At 35.7% G+C, this 17,293-nt stretch overlaps 1 protein-coding gene across 1 annotated transcript in view; it reads right to left on the bottom strand.

Moving 5' to 3' along the window:
- Window positions 1-240: 240 nt before the first annotated feature.
- The window catches only part of LOC145660796 (putative fatty acyl-CoA reductase CG5065), an 86,297-nt gene continuing 69,244 nt past the window's right edge, over window positions 241-17,293 (bottom strand). The window contains exons 7-8 of the mRNA XM_081726205.1: window positions 16,349-16,606; window positions 241-337 (exon numbers count right to left, since the gene is read on the bottom strand). Of these exons, the coding sequence (XP_081582331.1) occupies window positions 241-337; window positions 16,349-16,606 (355 nt within the window). The remainder of the gene's footprint in view (window positions 338-16,348; window positions 16,607-17,293) is intronic.

The following is a 17,293-nucleotide window of genomic DNA, read 5'->3' as shown; positions in this document are numbered from 1 at the left end:
GTTATGGTCATCCCAATTTTAACTAAGAATGTTAACAAAATCATACTAGGCCTACAAGATATTATAATTTCTGCCACATGTGGAGACAAATCTTGTTCACATTGGTTTTTCACTATTCAAATTGAAATGTAATGACATTATTTTGTCAGAACATTGAAGCGTACATATGAAATTGTAGTGTGAATGTGTCATTTCCTCAACCCTAATACCATTTTTATTCCTTATTTTTTAAATCTCTTTTTATATTAAACCAAAGAAATGTGTGCAGCACAAGATCAAGGTAACCAGTAAACTCAAAGTGAAGAACACTTTGGCAGATATTTCTATAATTTGCATCCTGAAACAAAATAAAAACATTACTATCAATCATTAAAACAATGTCTATTAAATAGTTTGAAAAGTTAAATAAAACATTCTTGCTCATGTAACGTATGAATTCTGCTAAACATGACAAAATGAAACCAGCATGGGCAATACAATATTTACTGGTAACGGAAAAAAATGTATGTTTGGATGTGACACAACAGTTAGTAACAGACGTCCATGCTTAGCAAACAACCTATCAATACGTGGCGTTTGAGTCTGTTGGTAAGGCAAGCGTTAGACTATTTTTTAGGAATTTTCTTGTATTCAAATTTCCGTATTAGTGTAAGTTAACATTATTTAAAATTTTAAGGAGTTGTTCCAAAAGTGTCTAATTCTCCCGCTTGAGTAGCGCGCATACAATTCGGTGCGGGAAGAGGTCGTGGCCCAAGACCTTCACATATAAATAATGGTGGCCACAGTCCAGCGGGAACATGGACAAAAATGGGCCAATAACACAATGGAAATGCTCATAAGGTGCGCATATTTTTGACATATTTTTGTATATAGCTCCGTTGAGGTTTTATGGAAGTGAGATTACACATTGAGCTCTACAAGCACTATGAGTTTCATCGCACTGGAGTCTGTGGAATAGGGAAATAAATGGGTCAAATCAGGGGACGTACCATCTCCGATGCTCCGACTGGCTCGGTAAAGTTCTGCACTTTCCTTTTATACGATCTTGCTCGGGAAGAGAACGGTTGCATTATGGGATATTTCTATCAATGTACAAATTGAGCATGGACAGTTGGATGTTGTGCACATGTTATGCTCATTATTTGGTGGTTAGGAATAGGCGAAGCAATTGCACAGCGGCCGAACTCAACTTGGATAATTTATTTTATTCACAAGAAGACGTAGCTAGGCTCTTGTGCGATAACGATGAACCATTACTGTCAGAGGATGAGGAAATCGACAATTGAAACCTTTTGCATACCTATATATAACACATTGCATCCTTCATAATAATCACCCCCAACTGCCTGTGCGGTAATGGGAGTAAAGGAAACCTTGTAGTTCAACTCAGGTAACATATCAATCCTTTTGTACCTTTCAATACCAGGTGTTATGCTAGTGCAAGAGTCAGTTTTTTCTGCGAATATCCTTGTATTTATTTTTAGTTTTCTAGGTATGGTGCACAATGTGCAAAATTCTAACTACCATTCAATTCCACTTATTTTATCTATAGCAATGTTACTCAGCAGAAATATGACATGCGGTTACGGCATTCTCTGTCGAGAGATTTGAAGCATATCAGGCCAATCCGAGCATCGGAGATGGTACGTCCCCTGTCATTGACTCGATTTAATTTCCTGTTCCGCAGGCTCGAGTGCGATGAAACTTATAGTGCTTGTAGAGTTCAATGTGTAGTCTCACTTCCATAAAACCTGAACGGAGTGCGCCTTCTAGTTTTACATATACAAAAATATGTAAAAATAAATAAATGCGCACCTAATGGAACATTTCCGTTCTATTTTTGACTCATTTTGGTCATGTTCCTGCTGAGCTATGGCCATCATTATTTATATATGAAGGTCTTAGGCCACGACTTCTTCCCACACCGAATTGCGCGACTCATACGGGAAAATTGGGCATAGCTCCTTTATGTGCTTAGATATTTATGAAATTAAGAGAGAATTCTGAGTTTATCGTATTTTAATACAGTGTTCCCTGCTTGTGGAAACCTGAGGAATAAGTATGTTTGCCTTTTTAGTAAAAAAAGAGAAAAAAGAAAAAGAAAAGAAAAAGAAAAGAAAAGCTGAAAATTCTTCCGGAGTCCAGTGCCGGAGTGAGAGAGTTTACACGGCGATAGCAAACTTATTCTGTATATATCAACAAACTGTGATTCGATTCTTTTCAGCAGAGGGTTGTCAGTCCAGTGATACTCATAGGCAAATAAGGTAATTTGTGTAAAGTATATCTAAAACAACTGTAAATATTCTCCCTTTGAGGTCATGACTGATGAGAAGAAGTTTCTGGCCTGACAAATTCTTCATAGTTGTCTGCGATACACACTTCTTTATAATTCTGCAATGAATTTCACAGAACTGACAAACCTCTGCTGACAAGAATTCAATCACAGCGCATTGATCAACGCGGAACAGGCTTACGATCACCGCTGTGACTTTTTTGTGCCACACGTATGAAACAAGATGTCATAACTTAGAAGAAAAGGAAGGAGAGATGTTGAGGGGGTGTCGCCATTTTAAAATTGTAAATATCATAAGAACTAAGAAATATTGTTAATAATTAAGCGTTGTGTACTATGCCTTCACTTTTATCTGATATCGGACTTCTAAAGATTTCTTTTGACATGAATTAATTGACGACAAACAATGAGGACGACTTCTAGTTATAGCATCTTCAGTTTCCTTAAAATAGAAAGACGAAGAAAGGGAACTATGAAGAGGAGGAAGGTAAAAGGAGAAAATGAAAAGTAGAAGCAAGGTAGTAAGAAGAAGAATGAGTTAGGATGACCTCATTGAAGGAATGATTTGTCCCGAAGTAGTAATAAATGTAAAGAAAAACAATACAAAGGAACGCTGTCGAAAGTCTATGGCAAATATGGAAGATAATAAAAGATGAAGAAGAAGAATAGTAAAAAAAGAAGGAAAGAACGTGATAATCACTGAAATATAGTTAAAAAAACCTAAATGAGTATTGCATTCCCGGTTAGTTTAATGAGAATCAAGGTTAAGCCCGTTGCTGTTGGATTAACATGTGTTTAATCCAAACAACTCTGACTTGGATCCAAGTAAATACAGAAGTAGGAGTTACTGGAACCTAACCCAGATGGTGAAAAATAGTTAATTTTGATTAGTGTAACCATTGTTCCAGTCAAAGTTTATTTATTTATTGGGTGATATCAATAAAAATAAGTAACTACTTCTGAGAAGTCCTGCTCGAGAATCGGAGTAACTACACCTGGAGTAATCTCCTCCCTCAATTTCGTATCAATAAAACAAGCCAGTACTCAGGTCTAGTCTGCTCCAGATTTATGAACGTTTACTCGCGCTTCCTCTGCACGTAGCACTGAGTCGTATCAATAAAAGAAGTGATTACTCATTTCTCCCATTCATCGCGCAGTCATTTCGTTGTTTTTAACCTATGGCGTAGCGTAGTATCTTAAAAGCCATGAAACGGACAAGTAGCAACGATAGCTTCAATCAAAGGAATTTGTGGATATTGTAAAAGAGTTTCCAGTGGTATTTTCAAAGTCACAGCTACCAGAAAGTAAACGAAGGAAAGCCGAAAGTTTGAAGGTAATTACAGTGAAATGCAACGAAATATCAAATACATCTACGACTGAGACACAAATTCAAAAGAGAATCTTTAACATTCGAGCGAGAATAAAACAAAAATAAAAAAGAAGAAAAAAACGGGAAAGAAGAAAGTAATACTGAAACCATGGGAATGAACCTATTTGAGCTGATGGATGTTGATTGGAATCCAGCAATATCAAGATTAACACGATAACCGCATATCACGTGTTGTCCAAGGTCTTTGTAAATTGTTTGGCTTTAAGAACGAAATCAGACACTTGGCTCCTTTGTTTTCTTTTTTAAGAAGTCCAGCCACCCACGTCATAAATCACGTCCATCTGATTGCGTTTGCCACACCATACGTGTCCACTTTCGACTTGACATAAACAAAATACATTCTCATGTATACACCCTTTCTATCAACGTTGAGTTGAGTTGATTATTAGTTTAACGTCCTTTTCAGTAGCGTGCCTATATGAGACAGAACCCACTGATTAACGTGGAATCCACACCACACGAGCTCCTGCCGGGAATCGAACGCGGGTCTCCTATGCCAAAAGCATGTACGCTAACCGCTTAGCCATGAAATAGCTCTTCCTATTAACGTATTACTCTCCAAAATACTAGGTTTCTTTAATGCCACTTGTGTATAGTCAAGTGCTCCGATAGCACCCGGAAATGTATATTGTTCATGCCACTCTGCCTTTGCTGCTTGTATATTACGCACACTTTCGGAAACAATCCATTTTCAGGTAGTCATAGACAGTATTTTGAGCCACACCAGAATCCCCTGACATTCCGACCTGGAATCCCTGATCACTCACGTAACGCAAGAAAACCAAGGGCACCGATTTCTCTGTAGATTTGGGGCGGGAGGGCATTCAGATGCAGAAGGTATATATATCAGGATTTTAAGACAAATTGCACTCTAATTATGCCAAATATTGTATATTCATCAATACAATAGGGGGCCCACATGAGCTTTGGGGGGCCCGGGCCCCCTCGGGATCGGCGGCCTTGAAGAAAACCCGCATCTTTTCGTCATTACGTAGTCCACCACCCCGAATTTCGGGTGATTCTCCTTAAAAAATGTTGTGCTAATCACTACATTTTCTTTCAAAAACTTAAAATGCTTTTTGTAATCTCCATTTCCAACATTTCTATTAAGTTTATAAGTTTTTCTACGTAGTAAAACAATCATATACTTCGCCATATTTCGCACGGAGTTACCTATTTAGCTTAATCCACAAATTTGGAGAAGTTACTAGCATCACAGAGGAGTCTTTGATTTTTATTGATATCAAACGCGCAGTAGTTACTCGGCTCGAGAATAGAGGTGTGGTTACTTCAAAAGGGCGGGGCTTCTCCGAGGTCAGCCGAGACGACTAGTGCTCAGTTCTCTTTTTATTGATACCAATGCGAGTAACTACTTCAAAATTGGGCGTAATGAGTAACTTCTCCGTTTTATTGATATCACCCATTGACTCGGTACTTCTCACTCCGCAGTTATGCAATTACTGAAGCTTGCAGAGGAAAAAGAAAAAAATCTAACTGAAACGATGTATATACAGATTTGAAGTTCCCGAAGATTCTCAAAGTCAATGGCTACTACCACTATTTCTGTTCTGTTGCCCTCACTTGCTTCGTAGAGCCATAGTTGACTAAACGGAAGATTTACACCCTTCATGACCTAAGTCATGCATTAATGACAACCACATTTTCTTTGAATATCCATATTTTGAATTCATTACCAATCTTTTACTTTATCGTGTACGTTTCTCTGCTTACTACTAAAATCATTCACTCATTTGCACATTCGTACCACATAAAGACAAGATAGGAACATATACATTAGGTTAATCATTTGAGAAACAAAATCCACTAACGACATTTTTACGATTTATTACAATCAGTAGTAAAAAGTAAAGAAAGAAATGCAAGGAAATTAAATACGTCTATAAATTACAAGGGTTTAAATAAACAACGAATTATATTAACACACTAGTTAAATTGTCAATCAAGTTATTTAAATATAGTACTTCGTTTCTCGAAAACTACTTATTAGAATGTCACTTTAGACGTAAGTTTATACTATATCAAGACAAGGAACGTCGTAATGTTAAGCTACTGAAGATAGCTGGATTTAATTTTTGCGGTGCATATTTAAAAGGCAAATTCTCAGATTGCTTACATAAGTATAAGACAAAGCAAAATAATTAGGTCGAGACCATTGTGTGCTCTAGTTCTTTATTAGCGATAACAAAAGATATTAAGCGTGTCAAAATTTCTCGAAGCTTCTGCTACGGCATTTATATTACATATCGTGTCAATACATTCACTGACAAGAGGAGAGAGGCAGATTTTATATCGTAGTGGAAGGTGGTTTATACACTAATCGAGAGCACTAATGACGCCAATTACAAAACTGTAATAAAAATTTCCGAATGCATATACTGTGAAAATTTTGTGAATATGAGAAACTACGGCGCAGGTAAGTCAATTCCTAATGGTGCACCTCTATAGTTACTACTCGATGATTCAAAAACTATCGATAATATCCCGCGTTTACTTTAATGTGAACTGAAATATATTCGTAAACAAAACCTTCTTATCGTCCAACCGAAATAATTGCTAACGTACATGTGCTTCTAGTTATCTTGATTACATAAACTACTAAATTGTGTATATGCAGAACGAGAGAAAAGAAAGAAAAAACTTAATAGTTGTCTACCATACTGTTACTCTATTTACGATTCATAACATTCATTTCAATCGCGTCACTAATATCTTCTGGAAGGTGCAATAACATTTCCAAGTTTCCAAGTATATACGTTACTGAACATAAACATTTATAGTACACTCATATATACAGGGTGTTTCGAAACAATACCGACAACGTTTGGGATGAGATCCCTGACACCAAGATAAGACAAAAAGCATAGACCAACTTGGGTGCATAAAAATGCTTCCTTTTGGAGTTATAGGCTGCCGAAAACACGTAAAAGTGAACCTTGAAAGTCCATAGCTCCAAAAGTATTGGACTATTGTAGTCGGGTGAAGACTTCACGTAGGAACCATGATGTGATCTATCCAAATATCCAAGTTTCAGAATACTGCGGTACTTCCGCAACAATTTTTATAGAGGTTGTTGGTGAGTACATACCTGTAGCCAAACTCCCTCTATAAAGAATGTTGCGTAAGTATCTTACGATTTTGAAACATGGATTTTCGGATAGGGCACATATTAGTTTCTAAGTGAAGTTTTGACCCGACTATGGCAGGTTTCATAATTTTGGAGCTATGGGCCTTTAAAGCTAATTTCTTTGTTTTCGGCAGCCTATAACTCCGAAAGAAAGCATTTCTACACCCGTCCTTTTCATATACATACGACACTCTAAGTGAGTATTCACTACTCAATGCTACTTCGTATAATCTGTATTAGTCGATCCTACGAAGGATAGTCGAATAGAGATTATACACTCAGGTAAAGAAAATTGTTAAGCACTAGCTATCTCAACGAAAGATTTGAAACTACTCAAAATGCATTGTTACTAAAATATTGATCTCCACACATTTACACTTCGTAACTTGTTATATCATATGCGGTATATGAATGCTATCACTATTTACTTGCTTGCTTTGACACTAACAGTTCTTCCATATTTAAAACTTCTGCATTGACTCGCGAACTGTAAATTCCTTCTCTTAAGAATGTCAACAAGCATAGATGGCTAAATTATATCATAATTACTCATTTGTGTTTAAGCTAATACTACTAATAATAATTTAGTATTTACTTAACTATCCAGAATGATTCATATATTAACACGGTGACAACTCTATATTCTTTAAATTAATCACCAACACGTACGCGCACAACGACTGAGTTTACAACCAGGTAAGCTATCACGAACATCTGGTTGGTAAAGTTACTTTATGACGTTGATTCCTGTTATAGACTAAATCAAATTTTATATTTCGGTATTACTCAGCTATTTAACGGTAAAAAAGAATGAAACTGCTAACACATCTGTTTGATATTGTCTTCGTATGGATTAGCTATCTACCATCCTCATCAGGATCCTGCCGCACACAGTCCGACAATTTGTCGACGCCGACCAGATGCCGCAGTCGGATTGCCGGCGCCGGACACCGGCGGCATTTTTGACCGCGCCAAGCAAAATCATAGTCGTTCATCAAAAGAGAGCTAGAAGGTAATTTGTTGCTTTAAAATACGAATTAAGGCTTATATTTCCCTCGTATAAAGCTTTCTGGAAACAGTCGGACGACGACTGCAAAAAGACACTCCCGGCCACTTCTTGATAAACGACATCGTCACGACATCGGCGAAAGTTTCAATATCGTGTACCAGTGGCAACGAGTCGAATTTTGGAAAATGAATAGAGCCTGTATATTATTTAATGATGAAGTAAAAATTGAAACTGTCCGAAGGTTTTTCTTGTGGGTGAACACTAATTCTATTAAATATGTCTTGTGAAAACGGAGTCGGCAGAAACTCGGCATACAATGGACGGAACGACCGCACCAAATGATGGTTGTAAAGACATCGAAACGCTGACGGCGTGCCGACATAAAAAAGGTGAATATATGGAAAGAAATGTGGTTAAGGGACTGCACGTAAAGGGTATATGAGAAGTAAATATTTAAAATTAAATTACAAGTAAGAGGGGATCCATGACACATATTTTGGAAGAAGACGGCAAACAGTTGACGGGCCGACCGAGGAAAATATTGTCGGAAAGATACCGAAACGCTGGCGGCGTGCCGACATGTAAAGAAGGTCGGCAAACAGCGGACGGAACGGCCTCGGCAAAGATGCTCGCACAGGCGCTGAAACGCTGGCGGTTCGCCGACTAGTAAGATAACTCTTATACTATAGGACCTGCAAGCGGAACAGTATATGGAAAGTAAGTTTCGCAACTAATACAATTAGCTGATGATCCTTTTAAAACGAGTGGGAAAAGGGTCGGCAGACAGTGGACGAAACGACTGCTTCAGTTAATGCTCGTATTTGCCTCCCCTTTTGACAATTTGCCGTATTCTACTTCCGCGGCCAGGCCTTCAACACAGCTGGTTTCAAGGCGGGATGTGGGCATTTTCCACTTATGCCGTTTTGCAGCATTTCTCGATGGCGGCCCACCAGCGACACCGCTGAAGAACCTGATTGGAGAAATCGTAGTCTGGTCGCGCTGCCTGTATGTTCGGTTCCATTCTTCATTTGTCACATGGTGATGCAGTGTGTTTACAAAGTGAGTTTACAAGTGGGAAATAAGCCTTTGTGTGATAAAAATGTTCATTCATTATATTCTTGTTCATTTTAAAGTAAACAATAGTCTGGCAACTGTACTAAGTTGCTTGTTAAGCAAATGTGACGAAAACATGATGTGTAAGTGGTCCCTGGTGGGGAAGACGACGAATAAACTAAATATTAGCTGGCTACTAGTATTGCATGTGAAACCTGATGAATCGTGGCCTGAGTACGAAGTGAAAGAGCTTACACATGTGGTGAGATAATTTAATATTACGCAAATACATTTCAAATCATCATAAATTTTAAATGTTTGTTATACATGTTAATTGTTCCTGCGCATGAAGAAGATTCGGTTATAGTATGTTCCCGCGCAATAGAACGTTGGATTACTATTGCATAATCGCTCTCATCTACTGCAGAACAAGACACGCAATAAGAATAAGTGGGTAAGACAACGACCCAAGGTACTAAATTTGGGTTAATTACTGTTTCGCCGGGCCGATTTTAGGAAATTTACTGGGTCAATTGGAGAATTTGTTTAAGTTTGTGAGAAAGAATGAGTGAAAGTCAGGTAATGGGAATAATGAAAGTTAAGAAAGTGATTGTTTTTGAAGTAAGCTTCACTGTATGTGGAGGCGAATAAACTATAAGAGAGGTACCAAATTTCTCAAAAGTAAATCCCCACGTTAAGCGGGTTTGCATAACCAGACTCCTAACTATGATAACATTTACGATCACTCTAGCCCAATCATTTCACAGATTCAACCTGTTGTATATAAGTTATTAGGGCGTAAAATTGAACATAATTTATACGAAAAACACTTTTATGCATTGCAAGACCTTTAACTGCCAAACATTCACCACAAACTTATAGTCGTATCGACATAAACAAAAAGAAGTGTGGAGCAGGAAACTACTTTACCCAAAAGTCAAAAGAGACTCACTGAAGACATACGAACTGGTCGAGCGGTTTGGGTCACTAGTTTATCAATTAGAAGTTTATGTGTTGAAAACCTGAAGAGAGTATTCGTTTTTTTGTTTTTTTAAAAGTGTGTTCCTATTTTCATCAGAGGACTGAGAACATTTTCTTAAATAAATCTTTGGCAACTACTTTTCTCTGAAATTCCATTAGAAGGGAACATTATATGAATTACAAATCTAAAATCCACAGCTGAGAACAAAATATTATGTTCAATATTTCATTATTATCCTTTGATTTGTAATGAAAAACTAATTATAAGCATTGACGATTTCAGAAGATTTTCCCCCGGTAATGGTCAATATATGAATGAGAGAAAACTGATAAAATATTATTAGTCCACTTTGAGCATGATCGAAGATAACTTATGGCCACGAAGGGGGAAATTTATGTCGACAGAGTCTCAAATTCTCCCACAGGTCATGCCCTGAAATCATCAGTTTGAAAGGTTTCCTTAACAAATAGAATATTACATTTATTTCTCATTCTACGTTTTGAAATGGAAAAATCATAATTTTAAAGTGAATTATAATACGATAAGCATAAAGATTTATAGGACTAATGAAGTAAATATTCTTGTGTAAGTTATCGATTTCTAATCAGATTAGAACTCGAATATTCGTTTGCATCGCACTTTAAAGTAAATCCTCTCTCTATATAATTCTTACTGGAAAGTATGTTTAACTCCAATTACTTAATCAATATTTTTAATAATATATTTTTTTGTAATACTTTTACTATTCAATGTTGTATACACTACATTTCCTAAAGCAAAATCTCGCAAATATATAGTGGACTAGTGAATATTATCAAATAAATTACCATTTTGTTTACATAAATACTGCATCGCCTCATTTAAAAGTTCGTACTTTAAATAATAATAATAATAATAATAATAATAATAATAATAATAATAATAATAATAATAATAAAATCATAGCCATGCCTTTATCAGAATTTAAGGCTTAGTCAAAAAATGGATTCAACGTGGTCTCTATTCGAAGTTCTATTTAATCGAATCCGATAGAAATACAAAGAGAAACTTCGAAAACAGGTAAAAGAAAAATTTTACTTTGGTGGGATTGGAAATAACTTTTAGGAGTTCTTTACAATTTACAAACAAATGCCTTAGACAGTTTTTTCTTTTCTTTAAGTTAACTAATTCACCGTACCTATCTGAGTAACTTGTCTCTATTTTCTACTCGGTTATATACGTTTTACAATCATTTCCGTTAATCTTGGACGACAGGAACACGAATACAAAAAACATCTAAGAGAATTAAAATTCCGAACTCCCCCACCGGAATCGAACCCGGGACACCACACACCTTAGGCACACACTGTACCCACTAGACCAGCGGGGAAAGCAAGTGGATTGCATTTTGTAGTATCTGAAGTTTACACCTATTTCATCCTGCTGTAATAATGTTTACCGTATTCGTTACTTTGAGGAATGATATCTGTTATTCATATAGGTTCTATTACATATTCGTTCATAAATATTATATAAATTATCAGAATTATTTATGATCTTCCATGGAAATTCACTGGTGCATGCGCAGTAGAAACAGAAGAATGCAGTTTATTGATATTAGTCAGAATGCAAATTTCTAACAGGCTATCAGAATTCCTTAATGGAAAGTAGTGGTTCCCAACCTGGGGACGCGCAGCTTCCTCCTGTGTAAGCATGAAGTTGGAGTAAGGGGGCGAAAGCTACTGGCAGAAATGAATTGTGAAATAAATTATTATTATTATTATTATTATTATTATTATTATTATTATTATTATTATTATTATTATTATTTGTCATACAGCTAAATCAATTTCTTCACTGCTTTCTCGTCACAGCCCGAAACCCAAGCGATCTGAATGAGAGTTTGTTCCACTTTTACTCGACTATAATTTCTCCTCGCAAACTAACAAATAGTTCTCTACAGCCTTTAGAGCTAGGCATTTTGACAACTTGTAGAAATTTGCATTGTGATTCGTATTAGCAATGACAGTAAAGTGGATCTTTCTGTTTCTACTGTGCATCATCAAAATCATTATATCAGAAATATTCCGCCATTACCAGCGGGTCACTTACCGCAGCTGAGAAGCTGCCATGCTCCACAAGCTGTCATGCTCCACATCTTAACCTCTCCATCTTTACATACGATTTTTCTGTTTTGATATCGCCAATAGCCTAATCATGTTTCTATATAGTCTAATTCGTCCCCTTCCTCTCTTTCCTGCCACCATACCCTCTAGCACATCCCTCATGATACAGTTCCTTCTTAACCAATATTCCAACCAGTTTCTCTTCCTCTTCTTAATAATATTATTCTCCTTCCATTTCTAACCCTTTCATTCGTTTTCCTCTCGACCCAGCTATTTCTCTCCATTCTTCTCCACGCACATATTTCGAAAGCCTCCAATTGTTTCTCAACATTTCTGCGTAATGTCCATGTTTCTGTCCTATAAATACAGTAAAATACAGTAAACGAAGCATTTTATGAGTCTTTTTTTTAACTCTAAGGCCCCACAAAATAGTATTTTCTTCATCCTAAAGGCTTCTTTTGCCATTTCTATCCTTGCTTTTATTTCACGTTCGCATGTCATATCAGTAATAATAATACTCAGACATCAAAAACTAGTCACCTGTTTTTCCCCCGCTCCTACTTCTATATTTGACACCGATCGCTTCGTCTCAATCATCATGGATTTTGTCTTTCTAACATTTATTTTCCTCCCATTTTCTTCAGAAGCCTTTCTCAAGTTTTCTACATCTTATTAAATTTCTTTTTAGATTCTGCAACAACAATCATATCAACCCCAAACCGTATACACCACATCATTCTATCTCCTACCGAAATTCCATCTTCATTATGAAAACTCATTTTTGCTATCTCTTCTACATAGCTATTAAATAATGTCGGCGAAATATATAATATCTGTTGAACTCACCTTTCAATTACACTCTCTGTCTACTGTGCATGCGCCAGTGAATTTCCATGGAAGATCATGAATAGTTCTGATAATTTATATAATATTTATGAATGAATATGTAATAGAACCTATATGAATAACAAATATATATCATTCCTCAAAGTAACGAATACGGTAAACATTATTACAGCAGGATGAAATAGGTGTAAACTTCAGATACTACAAAATGAATTTCACTTGCTTTCCCCGCTGGTCTAGTGGCTACAATGTGTGCCTAAGGTGTATGGTGTCCCGGGTTCGATTCCCGGTGGGGAGTTTGGAATTTTAATTCTCTTAGATGTTTTTGTATTCGTGATCCTGTCGTTCAAGATTGACGGAAATAATTGTAAAACGTATATAACCGAGTAGAAAATAGAGACAAGTTACTCAGATACGTTCGGTGAATCAGTTAACTTAAAGAAAAGAAACAAAGTGTCTAAGGCATTTGTCTGTAAATTGAAAGGAACTCTTAAAGGTTAGTTCCAGTCCCACCAAGGTAACATTTTTCTTTTACCTGTTTTCGAAGTTTCTCTTTGTATTTCTATCGGATTCGATTAAATAGAACTTCGAATAGAGACCACGTTGAATTCAATTATTGACTAAGCCTGAAATTCTGATAAAGGTATGGCTATGATTTTATTATTATTATTATTATTATTATTATTATTATTATTATTATTATTATTATTATTATTATTATTATTATTATTATTATTATTTTAAGTACGAAGTTTCAAATGAGGCGATGCAGTATTTACGTAAACAAAATGGTAATTTATTTGATAATATTCACTAGTTCACTATACATTTGCGAGGTTTTGCTTTGGGAAATGTAGTGTATACAACATTGAATAGTAAAAGTATTACAAAAAATATATTATTAAAAATATTGATTAAGTAATTGGAGTTAAACATACTTTCCAGTAAGAATTATATAGAGAGTGGATTTACTTTAAAGTGCGATGCAAACGAATATTCGAGTTTTAACCTGATTAGAAAACGATAACTTACACAAGAATATTTACTTCATTAGTTCTATAAATCTTTATGCTTATCGTATTATAATTCACTTTAAAATTATGATTTTTCCATTTCAAAACGTAGAACGAGAAATAAATGTAATATTCTATTTGTTAAGGAAACCTTTCAAACTGATGATTTCAGGGCATGACCTGTGGGAGAATTTGAGAGTGTCGACATAAATTTCCCCCTTCGTGGCCATAAGTTATCTTCGATTAAGCTCAAAGTGGACTAATAATGTTTTATCAGTTTTCTCTCATTCATATATTGACCATTACCGGGGGAGAATCTCGTGAAATCGTCAATGCTTATAATTAGTTTTTCATTACAAATCAAAGGATAATAATGAAATATTGAACATAATATTTTGTTCTCAGCTGTGGATTTTAGATTTGCAATTCATATAATGTTCCCTTCTAGTGGAATTTCAGAGAAAAGTAGTTGCCAAAGATTTATTTAAAAAGATGTTCTCAGTCCTCTGATGAAAATAGGAACACACTTTAACAACAAAAACAAAAAAACGAATACCCTCTTCAGGTTTTCAACACATAAACTTCTAATTGATAGACTAGTGACCCAAACCGCTCGACCAGTTCGTATGTCTTCAGTGAGTCTCTTTTGACTTTTGGGTAAAGTAGTTTCCTGCTCCACACTTCTTTTTGTTTATGTCGATACGACTATAAGTTTGTGGTGAATGTTTGGCAGTTAAAGGTCTTGCAATGCATAAAAGTGTTTTTCGTATAAATTATGTTCAATTTTACGTCCTAATAACTTATATACAACAGGTTGAATCTGTGAAATGATTGGGGTTGGAGTGATCGTAAATGTTTTCATAGTTAGGAGCCTTGATATGCAAACCCGCTCAACGTGGGGATTTACTTTGGAGAAATTTGGTACACTTGTTATGATTAGGTGGTGCGGAAGGCAGCGTGGAAATGGTGCGTATATGTCAAGGGAATGACATATCATTGTGAGTTATATAGAACTATTAAAAAATAACGAGCGACTTAATTATTGTGAGTTAATGAATGGAGCCGGATATGTGGTTATGCTTTATGATTCTAGAGTCAGATCTAGGGCTCGATGGCATTGTTGCAGTGACACACAAAGGTAGTAATAGTATTTTGTCAGACCATTAGTATTGGAACATCTAAGTGTAAGTGACAGGCACCATAAGCACATACATAGTCGTATATCACTTAGTAGTTCGGTGAGATTATTTCATCCACTGTCTGGACCCAGCAAAATCCAAGTATCATCTTAATTTAGTAATGGTATCAGGTGATTGTGCTATTTTATACCCAAGTTTTTTATAAAAATCATGTCTTAACTTCTCATCTTCTCAATAAAAAGTAAATCTACATAAGAAAGCTCTTGAGTGATTCTTATGGTGTTTGTGTTTAAAATATTTTAACGGAACAACTTTCCTCTACTGTAACGAAGTTCTGCGATTGGATAGTTAAATTTATTATGTTTCTCTATTTTATTATAATTGGTTACGATATTTCGATAGTTTCTGTCTTTGACGAAACACATAAACCGTTAAACGCTTTTACGCATATTTAATAAACCTAAATTATTCGAATTAAAATTCAATGCACAGTGTAATATTTGATTTCTGCTTCACAAACTTTTAAATAATGGTTACAAAATCGTTACTAAGAGAACGTTGACATAACATTGTCTGTGTGATTAAGTCTAGGGAGCCTAGATGGGCAGATTATGTAGCCAGATTGGGAAAAGATAGTAGCATTTCCAAATTTCAACTGAAAATGTAATCGTAAAACTGCTATGATGAACATTTAACTGAAAAATATTAAGATAGGTCCGGCAGAAATAGGAATGTAAAGTGGAAACTAGATCCAGTTGACTAAAGAAACAAATAAAGTAAATGCTTTTACGAACGCACTATTGAACACGCGAGTTCCATACGCCATACACTTATTTAGTTAGTTACAAAACAATTCATTTATGGATTCCAATAATATTAATGCTACAGTTTACATTCGGCATGTTTTGATCAGTAGATGCATTGAATCCATACAGGATGGCATGAAGAAGGCATTTCGACGACATTACTCGTGAATATATGGTGGGAAAATTTGAGATAGGACAAGGTAAAAGTTCTAAGGCTGCAAAATTGAGTGTGGAATGTATAACAATTTTACAACTGCGGACAAAATGTCAGCAGGGCCAAAACATTCATAATAAATATTCGGTAGATCGCCCAAGTGACACAAGGGAACACGAGGAACCCTAACTTTAAAAAAAGTCAATTAATAAATAAATCGAAATAAATATTAATAATAAATACGGTTTCATTGCCTGTTTGAATTATGGCACACCTTTGTTCTACAACGAACTTCTACACTTTGTGTATTCTATCCACCTAAAAGTTCGTTCGTGGCTTTAATATTGGTTCGATTTGAAAGAAATATAGTTATTAAAACAACTAATTTTTATTATGCTTCAATGATTACTCACCTTCTCAGGCGTTTTCTAGCTTCGTCGGCCATGTTTATGTCTTCCTTCAGCAGAAACTTCTTGATTCCTTCAAAGTAAAATGATACATAACTATCCCAAAATACTTCTTTAATATCGAAACTGAAAGTCATCTTATCTGAAGCCTCCATTTCTTTTGACAGTGCTTCAACATTTCCATTTTCAAAATCCCATTCCCTTAGGGTGAAATTCGCAAGTTGCACTGACATGGAATGAATCTTTCTCTGAAGGCTTATCATTCTGAAAGTAAGTTATTTAGTAATGTAATTAATTCTTGTAGAATAGTGAAGGCAAATGGTATGGAGAAAAGCAGAGATCAAGCGATGTCCATGAAAAAATCAGTATGAATATCTTTATGAATAGATATATATCAAGAGCTCCTTCGTGGCTAAGCGGTTAGCATGCGCGCCTTTGGCGTGGGAGACCCGGGTTCGATTCCCGGCGGGAGCTCATGTGGTTCGGATTCCACGTTAATCAGTAGGTCCACGTCTCATATAGCCTCCCTGCTGAAAGGGACGTAAAACTCAATAATCAATCAATCGATAGATATATATCAAATGCAAATAAACTAAAATGTATTAAAGTATACAATTGAGGCGTACGGCGGACAACTGGACAAACGTGCCCAAATAAATTGTGCTGAAGACGAAATTTTAAAGACTTCAGCTGATTTTGCAACCACCAATGACGGGCTATACATTCGTTCCTTTATTTTACTAAACTTTGCACAAACAGAAAGGTTACAGCATTTACTGAAAATTTCTTGTTTCTTTTCTTTTTTTTACGTCCTACTGATAACTCCAGTTTGCTGAAATTGGCGCTTCTCCTATATTAGGATGTATATCTCAATTTTTCTGTAGCATACAAAACAAAATTACTTTTCAAAATGTAACTGGTAATTTGTTTCATCCAAAAATTGGAATTTCG

Source organism: Thermobia domestica, chromosome 9 (genome assembly GCF_964235325.1).
Source record: "Thermobia domestica chromosome 9, izTheDome1.hap1.1, whole genome shotgun sequence".
NCBI lineage: Eukaryota > Metazoa > Arthropoda > Insecta > Zygentoma > Lepismatidae > Thermobia > Thermobia domestica.
The sequence above is the reverse complement of the archived record's forward strand: the minus strand, read 5'-3'. Positions and strand labels throughout refer to the sequence as shown.